Raw genomic sequence first — 15,396 nt, forward strand, 5'->3', positions numbered from 1 at the left:
AAGCTGTACCACAGCCCGACGAATAGCAGTGTCAGAAATAAAGTTGCTATATCCGGGCTTTTGCCTTCAGAAACACGTTATTAGGCGGTGGCTTCTTCTAAAGAGTTGTCAGCAAGAAAGTGAATCCAGCCGAGCGCGGTGGCTTACTCCTGTAATCCCAGCACTTTGGGAGGCCGAAGCGGGTGAATCTCCTGAGCTAAAGAATTCGAGACTAGCCTGGGCAACGTGGCGAAACCCCGTCTCTACCAAAAATACAAAAATTAGCCTGGGTGGTGGCGCACGCTTGCGGTCCCAGGTACTCGGGAGGCTGAGGCTGGAAAATCACTTGAGCCTGGGAGGCGGAGGTTGCAGTGGGCAACCTCCTGCACTCCAGCCTGGGTGACAGAGTGATACGCTGTCTCAAAAAAAAAAAAAAAAAAACGTGAATTCGTCATTCTTACAGCAGACACTGAGGAGGGTACTGCTCATTATTCCCAGTGTTGGACGTTAAAGATACGGTCTGAATAAAACTCTTATTGCCTAATCTAGTTGGAGAAGGTACACAAATCAACACTGGGTACAACAAGTGCAATGACAAGGTAGATCCAGGGGGTTTTGAGAGCACATAATGGGTCCAGGCAAAATAAAGCAGACCAAACTTTTCTTCAAGGAGCAGACTGGAGGGAGAGAGCACAGGTGATGAGAAGGAAGCAGAAGACTTGAAGCTGTGTTAAGAAGGCATCTTGCAGGCAGTGAGGAACCACTGAAGGATTTTCAACAGGAGAGTATCTTGATAAGAGTTCTCCTGGAAAATCTCTTGATTCATGGTGGAAAGAATTAGAGGTTGAGAGACCTTGAGATGGATATACAGAATGCCTTGCTTGGGCAGCTGTGTGGATCGTTGCCATTCATTAGAACAGGTGCCTTACCTAGGGGAATGCAGCATCCTCCCATATGGTAGCTCCACATCAACACTGGCCCTTCACACCCACCTGTACACCTGCACCCAGTCAGATGTAATACATTCTCACAAAACAGATCAAGTGCTTCTGTCAAAGTGCAAATTAGGGGTATTGTCAATTTAGTTTAAAATCCTCTAGCAGAGGCTGGGAGTGGTGGCTCACGTCTGTAATGCCAGCACTTTGGGAGGCCATGGCAGGCAGATCATGAAGTCAGAAGTTCAAGACCAGACTGGCCAACATGGTAAAACCTCATCTCTACTAAAAATACAAAAATTAGCTGGGTGCAGTGGCGCATGCCTGTAACACCAGCTACTTGGGAGGCTGAGGCAGGAGAATCGCTTGAACCCGGAGGTGGAGATTGCAGTGAGCTGAGATCATACCACTGCACTCCAGCCTGGGTGACAGATCAAGACTCCGTCTCAAAAAAAAAATAAAAAATCCTCTAGCAACTTTCCATTGTGTGTGCCACCGCACCCAGCAAATTTTTTGTATTTTTTGTTTTTTTTTGTTTTTTGGTTTTTTTTTTGAGACGGAGTCTCGCTCTGTAGCCCAGGCTGGAGTGCAGTGGCCGGATCTCAGCTCACTGCAAGCTCCGCCTCCCGGGTTCACGCCATTCTCCGGCCTCAGCCTCCCGAGTAGCTGGGACTACAGGCGCCTGCCACCTCGCCCGGCTAGTTTTTTGTATTTCTTAGTAGAGACGGGGTTTCACCGTGTTAGCCAGGATGGTCTCGATCTCCTGACCTCGTGATCCGCCCGTCTCGGCCTCCCAAAGTGCTGGGATTACAGGCTTGAGCCACCGCGCCCGGCCAAATTTTTTGTATTTTTAGTAGAGACAGGGTTTCACCATGTTACTCAGGATGGTCTTGATCTCCTGACCTTGTGATCCACCCACCTCAGCCTGCCAAAGTGCTGGGATTACAGGCATGAGCCACTGTACCTGGCCGCATTTACGTTATTTAAATAAATTCCCTACCAAAGTTCCCAAGCCCTCATGCTTTAGCTCCTGTATGCTTCCCTGACTTCATCTTGTACCATTAGCTCTCTATGCTCCAGTGTATACTGATTTCATTTGGTTCCTTGAAAATGCCAAACACGTGTCAGTCCCAGGATCCTGGCCCTAGTCATTCTCTCCACTTCAGATGCTTTTCCTTCTGATTGTCAGTTTTACAGCAAGGCTTTCTGACCATGGAACATAAAGTAATTCATCAGGCTCTACTGCTTACATCACTTCTGCATGTGTTCACATTTGTATATTTGTTTATTTGTGGTCTGTCTTTCCCATCCTGACCTGTGAGCTCTGTGTTGGCAAGGACCTTGTCTGACTTAGCTAATCTGTATCCACAGCCTCTAGGATGGTGCCTGGCACATAGGAAATAGCCAAGTTGTTGGAAAAATGAATGAAGGGACAGATATGGGAGAAAAAGTATTGGGGTCTGTTTTCAATGTGTGCGGTTTGAAGTGCCTGTGAGATATCTAGGTGGAACTGTCCAGCAGGAGGTGTCTATACAGACGTCCAGTTGGGTAGCAGTAGCTGGCCTACAGAGATAGATTTGATAGGCATCAACATGTATGTGAGTGGCATGATCACTCAGGAGAATGTGTAGGATAAGAAGATAAGAGGATGAAGTTTGTAATGCTAGGTGGTGCAGTACACCAATATTTAAGGGATAGCAGTAAAAGAAAAGACCTCGGAAGAGACTGTATAAGGAGCAGCCAGAGAAGGGAAGAAGAAAACTCAAAGAGTGTATGGTGTCACCAAAACCCAGAGAAAAGCACTTCAAGAGTGGGCAGGGTGCTGCCAGTGCTGCAGAGGTAAAATGAGGAAGTTCTTATTGTATTCATCAGCAGGCAGGTTGTCTATGTGGCCTTGGTGAGCACTGTTCCTTTGATGATGACAGTAGAAACTGGATTCCAGTAAAATGAAGGGATGTTTGTGAAGGAAAAGTGAGAGAGGGTTGAATATATTTAATACTGGTAGGAAAAGCCAGTGGAGATAGTTGGAAGGATAGGTTGGTTATGGTGGGCTATGTATGTAATAGAAATTTTTGGTCACAGGTTTTGCTGTAATTTTCACCTTTTTCTTCCCACTCCAGAAGCCACATCTGTTTTGGAATGAAGTCACCTGAGGAGATGCGTCAGCAGGCACACATCCAAGTTGTGAGTAAGAACCTGTACAGCCAGGACAACCAACATGCCCCCTTGCTATATGGGGTGCTCGACCATAGGATGGTAAGGCCTCCTGACCCCTCCCGGTACCTGTGTCTTGCCCTGCTGATAAAACTGGTGGCTTATCAGATTGAAAGGAGCAGGGGCTTCCTTCCATCTCCCCAACTCCCACTGCACGTATCAGACTAGGTCAAGAACTCCAGCCTTTAGTCAGCAACCTGTCTGATTCTGAGTCATGAAAATTAAGAAAGAAAAAGAAAAACAGTGGGAAGTGATCTCAGAAAGGAAATTTAAAAAGCAAAAGAAATGATTCTGTGTCACCTGGCCAGGCATGATGGCTGGGCCCTCTTTCCCGTCCAGCAGTCTGTGTTGATCATTGGGTGTGCTTTTTTTCAAAGGGTACGAGTGAGAAGGATCGTCCATGTGAAACCTGTGGGAAAAACTTGGCTGACTGTCTAGGCCACTATGGGTATATCGACCTGGAGTTGCCATGTTTTCATGTAGGGTACTTCAGAGCAGTCATAGGCATCTTACAGGTAAGCACACAGGTGCTGATTTCCAAGACATAAGTTCTGGAGTGATTGGTCAGGGACACTAGAATGAATTTAGGAACTGTGAGTGGTGGGGGATACATCTAGGGGACTCTTTTATACTAAATACATAATATTTTCATCTCACACTACATTAAGCCACTCAAGGATTATTTATTTGTCTTGAGAAATGGTAGATACGTGTTGTTAAAAAAAATAACAATAGTGGTAATTCAGACAATACAGAATAGCACAAAGAAAAAAATGAAGTTAACAAAGTCTGGCTACTGGCCGTGAGTACTGCTCATCTGGTGAACACAGGCTTCCTCTCTATGCATATCTATAGTATAGAGCCATTCGCAGATCTGTGTGTATGGTCACTCAGTTAAGGGTACAAGACAGGGCGATGGCATTTTTAAAAGAAAAGAATTTTTCATTCTCCCTTATGCTTTTATCTGTCTCGCTTAATTTGAAAAAGATGATCTGCAAAACCTGCTGCCACATCATGTTGTCCCAAGAGGAGAAGAAGCAGTTTCTGGACTATCTAAAGAGGCCCGGCCTGACCTACCTTCAGAAGCGAGGACTGAAGAAGAAAATCTCTGACAAGTGCCGAAAGAAAAACATCTGCCATCACTGTGGCTCTTTTAATGGTGAGTGGAATGCACAGAAGGCTAAACGATAGCCCTTTTCACTCACTGTCTTCTGTTTAGTTTATTAGGTTTACATAATGTTCTGGAGTCAACTTTTCTCCTTATAAATTAGGCTTAAGAGCCCAACAACTGATGTCCTATTAGGAAATGGACCTCTCATCTTTCACTGCTATAGTAGTTTCAGTACTTTTTGTTAACCAAACTACAACCTCTGGCTAATCTGAGAACCTAATTTTTTAGTTCTTGGTAAATAAATTAATCCTTATAGGTACTGTAAAGAAGTGTGGATTACTGAAGATAATTCATGAGAAATACAAGACCAACAAAAAAGTGGTGGATCCCATTGTATCAAATTTCCTTCAGTCTTTTGAAACAGCCATTGAACATAATAAAGAAGTGGAGCCTCTGCTGGGAAGGGCACAGGTGAGCCTGAGAATGCACGCCCGCCTTCCGCCTGTCACACGCACACTCCCTCCCCCACCTCCACCCCACCCCTAGACACCCACTCTCTTCCAAAATGAGAGGTCCAGTTAGGTTTGACAGCTCTCCAGTAATTCTTCTGTTTTTGTTTATGGTTTTTTTTTTGTTTTTTTTTTGAGACGAAGATGGAGTCTCGCTCCTTCACCCAGGCTGGAGTGAAGTGGTGCAAATCTTGGCTCACTGCAACCTCTGCACCCAAGGTTCAAATAATTCTCCTGCCTCAGCCTCCCACAATTCTCCTGCCTCAGCCTCCCAAGTAGCTGGGATTACAGGCATGTGCCACCATGCTCAGCTCATTTTTGTATTTTTTTTTTTTTTTGAGACGGAGTCTTGCTTTGTCGCCCAGGCTGGGGTGCAGTGGCCGTATCTCAGCTCACTGCAAGCTCCACCTCCCGGGTTTACGCCATTCTCCTGCCTCAGCCTCCTGAGTAGCTGGGACTACAGGCGCCCGCCACCTCGCCCGGCTAGTTTTTTGTATTTTTTAGTAGAGATGGGGTTTCACCGTGTTAGCCAGGATGGTCTCGATCTCCTGACCTCGTGATCCACCCGTCTCGGCCTCCCAAAGTGCTGGGATTACAGGCTTGAGCCACCGCGCCCGGCCTCATTTTTGTATTTTTAGTAGAGATGGGGTTTCTCCATGTTTGTCAGGCTGGTCTCAAACTCCCGACCTCAGGTAATCTGCCTGCCTCGGCCTCCCAAAGTGCTGGGATTACAGGCCTGAGCCACCGCGCCCAGCCTCCAGCTGCCAATATTTTATGAACATTTTTTATGTCAATTGCTATGTTTGTCTAGTATCTTTTTTTTTTTTTTTTTCCAATGGCTTGCTGCTTTTCCACATATGGATATACCATGATTTTATGTAGCCAGTAAACTGTCAGTCTATTTCCAACTTTTTGCTGTTAAGAGCAATTTTTATTACCTTCCTATTCTGTCACATGGATAAAAAATAACAACCAAAAAAACAGCTTTTGTGAACTTTCTTGTAGCTAAATTTTTGTGTTCATTTCTGAAGTTACACCCCTGGGAATAATTATGACAAGTGGAAATTTTGGCTTGAAAAATTGGAATAAAAGACATACACATTTTTAAGGCTCTTGCAGCATAGCATGTCATCCATAGAAATCTCTGTTGTCACTTATCCTAAGTGACAGATAGGTTAGAAAACATGGTGAAGGAAAACCTTGCCAAAGCTATGGAAAACTAACTTAGTATCTCCATTTCTGCCTTTCTTCGTTTCCATAGGAAAACTTGAATCCCTTAGTAGTTCTGAATTTATTTAAACGAATCCCAGCTGAAGATGTTCCTCTACTTCTGATGAACCCAGAAGCCGGAAAGCCATCTGATTTGATTCTCACACGACTTTTGGTACCTCCTTTGTGTATCAGACCTTCCGTTGTGAGTGATTTGAAATCTGGCACCAATGAAGATGATCTGACAATGAAATTGACAGAAATCATTTTCCTAAACGATGTTATTAAAAAGGTCAGTGTCTCACATTAGCTTGTAAGTTTCGTAGTATATCTATCCAAGAACTTCTGGTCAAGAAAATGTGAGAAAACTCAAACTGACCAGGTTTGTGTCTGTTCGGGCTGTGCTGGTTTTAGCATCGGATCTCAGGAGCCAAGACCCAGATGATCATGGAGGACTGGGATTTCCTGCAGCTGCAGTGTGCTCTCTACATTAACAGTGAGCTCTCGGGTATTCCCCTCAACATGGCACCAAAGAAGTGGACCAGAGGCTTTGTCCAACGCCTGAAGGGAAAACAGGGTAGGTTTCCCAGAAGATGTGCAGAAGCTGGCCTGCTCTCTTGGGTTCATTTTCGTAGAATGTCTGTCCAGCTTCCCTGATTGGAGGTCACAGGCTTTCCTCAGTCTCTCTGTTCTTATTATTCCCATCAGCCCATGGTATGCCATGGGGACCTATGACTTGTTTTTGGCTATTTAGGTCGATTTAGAGGAAATCTCTCAGGAAAGAGAGTGGATTTTTCTGGCAGAACAGTCATCTCTCCCGACCCCAACCTCCGGATTGATGAGGTAGCTGTGCCAGTTCATGTGGCCAAAATTCTAACTTTTCCTGAGAAGGTAAGTGACCACTCAGCCGCTCAATTCTTTGTTTTAAATTCAGTCTTTTACATTGTATTTTGGTATTGCAAACAGCAGGCAGTAGAAAGTCCCCAGTAACCCACTCGACGCACAGTTTGGTTTATATGAGTGTATGTGTCTTCCCAGTTTGTTTTATACATATATGGTGGTATATATTCTCTAAACCATCTGCAGCCACAGTTGTTTCTGGCTTCATGTGTATATATTCATATATGTGCTATACTTTTTTGCAACGCTTTTTTGCAAGTAATAACATCTTGACCGAGCATGGTGGCTAACGCCTGTAATCCCAACACTTAGGGAGGCCAAGGCAGGTAGATCATCTGAGCCCAGGAGTTCAAGACCCAACCTGGGCAACACAGTGAAAACCTTGTCTCTACCAAAAATACAAAAAATTAGCCAGGAGTGGTCCCAGGCACTTGTGGTCCCAGCTACTGGGGAGACTGAGGTGGAAGGATTGCTTGAGCATGTGAGGTGGAGGTTGTGAGCCAAGATCACGCCAATGCACTCCAGCCTGGTGAAAAATTCTAAAACAATTTTTTTAGAGATGGGATTCTCAGTATGTTGCCCAGGCTGGTCTTGAACTCCCAGCCCTGTCTTAAAAAAAGAAAAGAAAAAAAACTTAAGACACTTTTCTATGTTGGTTCATACCTCATATTTTAAACTAACTGAATGGTAAACATTACCCTAGTTAATATCCTTGGGATAGGTTTTTATTCTTAAAACCTTGCAGTCACTGAGTCAAAGCATTTGAACATTTTAAGGCTATTGCTGCATGCCGAGAAAGGCTTTTTTTTTTTTTTTTTTTTTTTTTAAGAAACAGACTCTCACTCTGTCACCCAGGCCGAAGTGCAGTGGTGTGTTCGTAGTTCACTGTAACCTCAAACTCCTGGGCTCAAGCCATTCTTATACCTCAGCCTCCCGAGTAGCTAGGACTGCAGGTGCACACCACTATGCCCAACTAATTTTTAACACATTTTTTTAGAGACGGGATTCTCAGTATGTTGCCCAGGCTGGTCTTGAACTCCCAGCCTCAAGTGATCATCCCACCTTAACCTCCCAAGTCACTGAAAGTCACTGAGATTACAGGGCCCTATGCCCAGCTACTACTTTTTTTTTTTTTTTTTTTTTTTTTTTGAGACTGAGTCTCACTCTATTGCCCAGGCTAGAGTGCTGTGGCACAATCTTGGCTCACTGCAACCTCCACCTCCTGGGTTCAAGTGATTCTCCTCTCTCAGCCTCCTGAGTAGCTGGGATTACAGGCACCCACCACCACGCCCAGCTAGTTTTTGTATTCTTAGTAGAGACGGGATTTCATCATGTTGGCCAGGCTGGTCTCGAACTTCTGACCTTAAGTGATCCACCTGCCTTGGCCTCCCAAAGTGCTGGGATTACAGGCATGAGCCACCGTGCCCAGCCCATCCTTTTTTTTTTTTTAATTGAGGTCTAAATAACAGAAGGGCATGCTAACAAGAGAATATTGATTGTCTTTACCCGTGAGACTCACAGTTAGCCCAGATCATAGATGTTCCTGGTCAGCTTGCGTTGTGTGTCCTCAGTTGAGTTACTAATGATCCAAGAGTTTATTTCTCCAGAATGGTGTCCCACAAGACAATTGTTTAAGAGGTTGCAGAACACATTCAATGCAAACCAGGGCTTGTAGTGCTGGTGTCACAACTTTTAAACCTTACAAGACCCCAGTAAGTTATTGCAGATCGAGTTACCACCTGTTTCTAGGATCACAGAAGGTCCCTATAGATCAATCTAGCCTACCCGTTTTACCAGTGAGGAAACCAAGCACCAGGAAAGGACTTGACCGTGTTACCCGGTGAGCAAACAGCTGAGTTGACACTGGAAGCTGGGGGCTTGTTTACCAGTCCATTGTTCACATTATACTCAAGACCATAGGCAGCAGACTGCGCAGGATGCCTCTCTTTCTCCTAGAATCTGTACAAGGAAAGTAAAGATTAAGACACATTTCACTATCATTTGTTAGCTTCTAGATACCTGAGAGTAACATTGTGGTTTTTCCCTAATGCAGGTAAACAAAGCAAACATCAGTTTCTTGAGGAAACTGGTTCAAAACGGCCCCGAGGTTCACCCAGGAGCAAACTTCATTCAGCAGAGACATACACAGATGAAAAGGTAATCTTTTCCCAATCTAGTTGGATTTAACTACCTTTTCATGGCAAAGTTCACTGTGGTCACACTCAGTCACAGAATGCAATCCAGAATACAGTTTGTGTGACATTTTGGCATGTGGAAAATATCTGTTTAAATTTCCGTGAGCCGAGGTATGTCATTTGCTCTGTTCAGTCATTGAATATACATGAAATTCTCCTTTGTTCGCAGGCTTATGTTATTGGATCCAGGAGGACAAAATACCATGGATACTAAAGTCTAAAGCGGATCATTATGGCTGGGCTTGGTGGCTCACACCTGTAATCCCAGCACTTTGGGAGGCTGTGGTCAGATCACTTGAGGCCAGGACTTCAAGACCAGCCTGGCCAACATGGCGAAACCCCTTTTCTACTTAAAATACAAAAATTAGGCCGGGCGCGGTGGCTCAAGCCTGTAATCCCAGCACTTAGGGAGGCCGAGACGGGCGGATCACGAGGTCCGGAGATCGAGACCGTCCTGGATAACACGGTGAAACCCCGTCTCTACTAAAAAATACAAAAAACTAGCCGGGCGAGGTGGCGGGCGCCTGTAGTCCCAGCTACTCGGGAGGCTGAGGCAGGAGAATGGTGTAAACCCGGGAGGCGGAGCTTGCAGTGAGCTGAGATCCGGCCACTGCACTCCAGCCTGGGTGACAGAGCGAGACTCTGTCTCAAAAAAAAAAAAAAAAAAAAATACAAAAATTAGCAGGCGTGGTGGCGCACGTATGTAGTCCCAGCTACTCAGGAGGCTGAGGCACAAGAATCGCTTGAACCCAGGAGGCAGAGGTTGCAGTGAGCTGAGATCACACCACTGCACTCCAGCCTGGGCAACAGAGCAAGACTCTGTCTCAGAAATACAATAAATAGGCCGGGCGCGGTGGCTCAAGCCTGTAATCCCAGCACTTTGGGAGGCCGAGACGGGCGGATCACGAGGTCAGGAGATCGAGACCATCCTGGCTAACACGGTGAAACCCCGTCTCTACTAAAAAATACAAAAAACTAGCCGGGCGAGGTGGCGGGCGCCTGTAGTCCCAGCTACTCGGGAGGCTGAGGCAGGAGAATGGCGTGAACCTGGGAGGCGGAGCTTGCAGTGAGCTGAGATCTGGCCACTGCACTCCAGCCTGGGCGACAGAGCGACACTCTGTCTCAAAAAAAAAAAAAAAAAAAAAAAGAAATACAATAAATATATAAAGTGGATCATTGCCTGTGTCACCTAGGCTCTCAGGGCTTTTAGCATTTCTAAAATTAGGATATATCTTTTTTCTTTTTTCAAGACGGAGTCTTGCTCTGTCACCCAGGCTGGAGTGCAGTGGTGCAATCTTGACTCACTGCAGCTTCTGCCTCCTGGGTTCAAGCAATTCTCCTGCCTCAGTATCCCGGGTGACTGGGATTACAGGCACCTGCCACTGCACCTGGCTAATTTTTGTATTTTTGGTAGAGACGGGGTTTCACCATGTTGGCCAGGCTGGTCTCGAACTCCTGACCTTGTGATCCACCTGCCTCAGCCTCCCAAAGTGCTGGGATTACAGGAATGAGCCACCACACCCTGCTGGATATACCTTAAGATCAATTTATCATAGCTTTTTGTTTTTGTTTTTGTTTTTGTTTTTTGATGAGGTCTTACTCTGTCACTCAGGCTGGAGTGCAATGGCACAATCATGGCTCACTGCAGTCTCCATCTCCTGTGCTCAGGTGATTCTCCCACCTTAGCCTCCCAACTAGATGAGATTACAGGCACACACACCCCACCATGCTTGGCTAATTTTTGTATTTTTTGTAGAGACGAGGTCTCACCATATTGCCCAGTCTGGTCTCTATCTCTTGGGATCAAGCAGTCCACCCATCTCAGCCTCCCTAAGTGCTGAGATTACAAGAGTGAGTCACCTCACCCACCCTGTCATAGTTTAATAGGGAGCTTTTTTCTTGGCATGTAAAACTACGTGACATTAAAACGGAGGCGTCTTAGGTTTGATGAAATAACATGTTAAACATTGAATCCTGATCGAAAGAGGGAGAAACTTGGTGAGAGAGCTTTGTTTTCACAGATCATGTTTATTGTTGCACATTCAGGTTTTTGAAATATGGAAATCGAGAAAAAATGGCTCAAGAGCTCAAGTATGGTGACATCGTAGAGAGGCACCTCATTGATGGAGATGTGGTGCTATTCAACCGGCAGCCGTCACTGCACAAATTGAGCATTATGGCTCATCTGGTGAGTAGGACTGCTTTTTTAATTTTCCAGCATGTAGAAATTTGCCATGACTGTTCAGTGCTAAACTCTGGACTTCTAAAATTAAAATTGCCTGTTATCTCAAGTTTTCATAACTTTTTTTTTTTTTTTTGAGACAGAGTCTTGCTCTGTCACCCAGGCTGGAGTGCAGTGACACAATCACAGCTCACTGCAACCTTGGCCTCCCAGGCCCAAGCAAGCCTCCCACCTCAGCCTCCAAAGTAGCTGGGACCATGGACATGTGCCACCAAACCTGGCTAATTTTTTTTTTTTTTTTTGGGTTGAGACGGGGGTCTCACTGTTCTGCCCAAGCTAGTCTGGAGCTCCTGGGCTCAAGTGATCCTCCCTCAGCCTCCCAAAGTTCTGGGATTATAGGCGTGAGCAGCCCCCACACCTTGCCCAAGCTTTTATAACTATTGGTCTCCCTCTTCTCTCACATTTTAGTTTGAGTGAAACTTTTTAATTTCAAGCTTCCTTTTAGTAAGCTTTAATTTTTTTATATTAAATTTTTAATCTTTGCAATGTAATATTTATACAAAACACTAAGAGAGGATTTAATTGAAAGTGACTAGCATGATTTCACAAAAACATACACATGTATATGTGTTGTGTGCACAAACTTATATAAAATAGGTATGGCAGAAAATTGACTTTTTTTTTTTTTTTGGAGACAGTCTCACTCTGTTGCCCAGGCTAGAGTGCGGTGGCACAATCTGGCTCATTGCAGCTTTTACTGCCTCGGCTCAAGGGATCCTCCCACCTCAGCCTTCTGTAGCTAGGACTACAGGCATGTGCCATGATGGCCAGCTCTTCTTTTTGAGACAGAGTCTCACTCTGTTGCCCAGGCAAGATGTGCAGTGGTGCAATCTTGGCTCACAGTAGCCTCTGCCTTCTGGGTTCGAGTGAGTCTCCTGCCTCAGCCTCCCAAGTAGCTGGGGTTACAGGTGCATGCTACCATGCTCTGCTAATTTTTGTATTTTTTTTTTTTTTTTTTTTTTTTTGAGACGGAGTCTTGCTCTGTCGCCCAGGCTGGAGTGCAGTGGCCGGATCTCAGCTCACTGCAAGCTCTGCCTCCCGGGTTCAAGCCATTCTCCTGCCTCAGCTTCCCGAGTAGCTAGGACTACAGGCACCCGCCACCTCGCCCGGCTAGTTTTTTGTATTTTTTAGTAGAGACGGGGTTTCACCGTGTTAGGCAGGATGGTCTCGATCTCCTGACGTTGTGATCCACCCGTCTCGGCCTCCCAAAGTGCTGGGATTACAGGCTTGAGCCACCGCGCCCGGCATAATTTTTGTATTTTTAATAGAGGCAGGATTTCACCATGTTGGCCTGGCTGGTCTCAAACTCCTGACCTCAGGTGATTCCCCCACCTGGGCCTCCCAAAGTGCTGGGATTACAAACATGAGCCACCGTGCTCAGCCTTTTTTTTTTTTTTTTTTTAAAGTAGAGGTGACGTCTTGGTGTATTGCCCAGACAGGCTGCAATCTCCTGTGCTCAATGGATCCTCCCAGAGTGCTGGGATTATAGGTATGACCCACTGTGCCCAGCCGGAAAATTGACTTTTAATTTAACTTTGCATATTAACTAAGCAACTAAAATGCTTAAAAGATTTTTTCTTTACAGTAGTCCTCCAACTAAGACCTTAAACCGTATTTTTTTGGTGATTTAGTTTTGCGACAGCAGCAGTCCCTTTTTCTGGAGATTTAAAATGGAAATGAGACACAGCTTTAATTTGTTCAATATTCATAGATTCTCCTATCTGTAAAGCTGTTAATCCATGAGCCTTTGAAAACTGTTTAAGCAGCCTCTTATGGTAATACTGTTTTCTAGATTCATTTTGGGGTAGTCTGGACACATTATATCAGTCTGTTTACCTAACAGTAGAAATAACTAAGAAGTAGTTTGTGATTATGGGATTGTGATTGTGAGTATGTAGAGCGTTAACTAAAGCCTTCTCTTTCTGGAACGTTTTGCTTGGCTTTGGAACATTACAAAATGTAATTATTAGTTTTTTTGACTGGCAATGGCACACAGCTGTACCCCCAGCTACTCAGGAGGCTGAAGCAGGAGGATCGCATGAGCCTGGGAGTTCAAGGCTACAGTGTGCTATGATCACACCTATAAATAGCCGCTGCACTCCAGCCTGGGCAACATAATGAGACCCTGTCTCCAAAAAAAAATGTAGGAATTTTTTTTGTTTGAAAATTTTGAGGCCAGGTGCGGTGGCTCATGCCTGTAATCCCAGCACTCTGGGAGGCCAAGGCGGGTGGATCACTTGAGGTCAGGAGTTTGAGACCAACCTGGACAACATGATGAAACCCCATCTTTACTAAAATGCAAAAAATTAGCCAAGTGTGGTGGCACGTGCCTGTAATCCCAGCTACTCGGGAGGCTGAGGCAGGAGAATCGCTTGAATCCGGGAGACAGAGGTTGCAGTGAGCCGACATTGCGCCACTATATTCCAGCCTGGGTGACAGAACAAAACTGCATCTCAAAAAAAAAAGAAAAAGAAAAATTTCAAATGTACACTAAAGTAGAGAGAATGATCTAATGAACTTACACATTCCCATCCTCTATATGCAATAATTTTCAAGATTTAGCCACACTTGTTTTGTCTTTCCCATTTTTCTTCAATGAACCCACATGTGTGTCAGTTTTCAATATGTATTCAGTTTACGTTTGTAAGAAAAACTTACATAACCACGGTGCTGTAATCATACCTAACAAAACTAACAGTCATCTCTTGGCATTGCCAGGTCCATACCTGGTTCATATTCAGATTTCTCCATTTGTCTCAAAAATGTTTTTTTGTGGTTTGAGTCAAGATGCAAGCAGTGAATTCATTCTAATTAATTCATTTATCTTCATTGCCTGTGTTATTTTATTGGGCTACAAAATGGAAGCCCACTTTTTGAATCTATCATTCATTTCACATTTATTATCTAGAATTCTTGTAATGGAAAATACCCCCTTGTTAATTAGGTCTGTTTGCTTGCCCAGAGGTGCAGCTCTTAAAGCAAAAGCAGTGTAAATGGTTAAGTCTTTTTCCTTTATTGTCATTTTGAGTAGTAAGAACTTAGTGCTCTCCTGTGTTCGTGTGCTTAGGAAAAAAAAATTTTTTTTTTTTTTTTTGAGACGGAATCTTGCTGTGTCTCCCAGGCTGGAGTGCAGTGGCGTGATCTCGGCTCACTGCAAGCTCCGCCTCCCGGGTTCACGCCATTCTCCCACCTCTGCCTCCCAAGTAGCTGAGACTACAGGCGCCCGCCACCACGCCCGGCTAGTTTTTTGTATTTTTAGTAGAGACGGGGTTTCACCATGTTAGCCAGGATAGTCTCTATCTCCTGACCTCGTGATCCACCCGCCTCGGCCTCCCAAAGTGCTGGGATTACAGGCTTGAGCCACCGCGCCCGGCCAAAAAATTTTTTTTTAAAAAAGGACTGGGCACGGTGGCTCATGCCTATAATCCCAGCACTTTGGGAGGCCAAGGTGGGTGGATCATGAGGTCAGGAGTTCTAGACCAACAGTGAAACCTCATCTCTACTAAAATACAAAAATTAGCCAGGCGTGGTAGTACTCGCCTGTAATCCCAGCTACTCAGGAGACTGAGGCAGGAGAATCGCTTGAACCCAGGAGACAGAGGTTGCAGTGAGCCGAGATCGCGCCATTGCACTCCAGCCAGGGCAATAGAGTGAGACTCTGTCTCAAATAAAAAAGGGGATTAGTGCTCAGTAACTTCCAACAAGTTGGTTGGGGTTTTTTTTGTTTGTTTGTTTGTTTGTTTGTTTGTTTGTTTTGAGACTGAGTCTGGCTCTGTCGCCCAGGCTGGAGTGCAGTGGCCGGATCTCAGCTCACTGCAAGCTCTGCCTCCCGGGTTTACGCCATTCTCCTGCCTCAGCCTCCCGAGTAGCTGGGACCACAGGCGCCCGCCACTTCGCCCGGCTAGTTTTTTGTATTTTTTAGTAGAGATGGGGTTTCACCGTGTTAGCCAGGATGGTCTCGATCTCCTGACCTCGTGATCCGCCCATCTCGGCCTCCCAAAGTGCTGGGATTACAGGCTTGAGCCACCGCGCCCGGCCTGGTTGGGGTTTTTTGTTTGTTTTGACTTTCTCTTTTTTCAGTGTCATTATAAACACATGGGTT

At 45.2% G+C, this 15,396-nt stretch overlaps 1 protein-coding gene across 2 annotated transcripts in view; it reads left to right on the forward strand.

Annotated features, from left to right (window-relative positions):
• The window catches only part of POLR3A (RNA polymerase III subunit A), a 53,944-nt gene that overhangs the window by 567 nt on the left and 37,981 nt on the right, over nt 1–15,396 (forward strand). For both annotated transcript variants that reach the window (XM_005565348.5, XM_074001711.1), the window contains exons 2-10: nt 3,035–3,170; nt 3,506–3,643; nt 4,116–4,287; nt 4,556–4,710; nt 6,010–6,249; nt 6,372–6,534; nt 6,712–6,848; nt 8,911–9,014; nt 11,099–11,240. In XM_005565348.5, coding sequence (XP_005565405.1) covers nt 3,035–3,170; nt 3,506–3,643; nt 4,116–4,287; nt 4,556–4,710; nt 6,010–6,249; nt 6,372–6,534; nt 6,712–6,848; nt 8,911–9,014; nt 11,099–11,240 — 1,387 coding nt within the window. The remainder of the gene's footprint in view (nt 1–3,034; nt 3,171–3,505; nt 3,644–4,115; nt 4,288–4,555; nt 4,711–6,009; nt 6,250–6,371; nt 6,535–6,711; nt 6,849–8,910; nt 9,015–11,098; nt 11,241–15,396) is intronic.

The sequence above is a fragment of the Macaca fascicularis genome, chromosome 9 (assembly GCF_037993035.2).
Source record: "Macaca fascicularis isolate 582-1 chromosome 9, T2T-MFA8v1.1".
Lineage (NCBI taxonomy): Eukaryota > Metazoa > Chordata > Mammalia > Primates > Cercopithecidae > Macaca > Macaca fascicularis.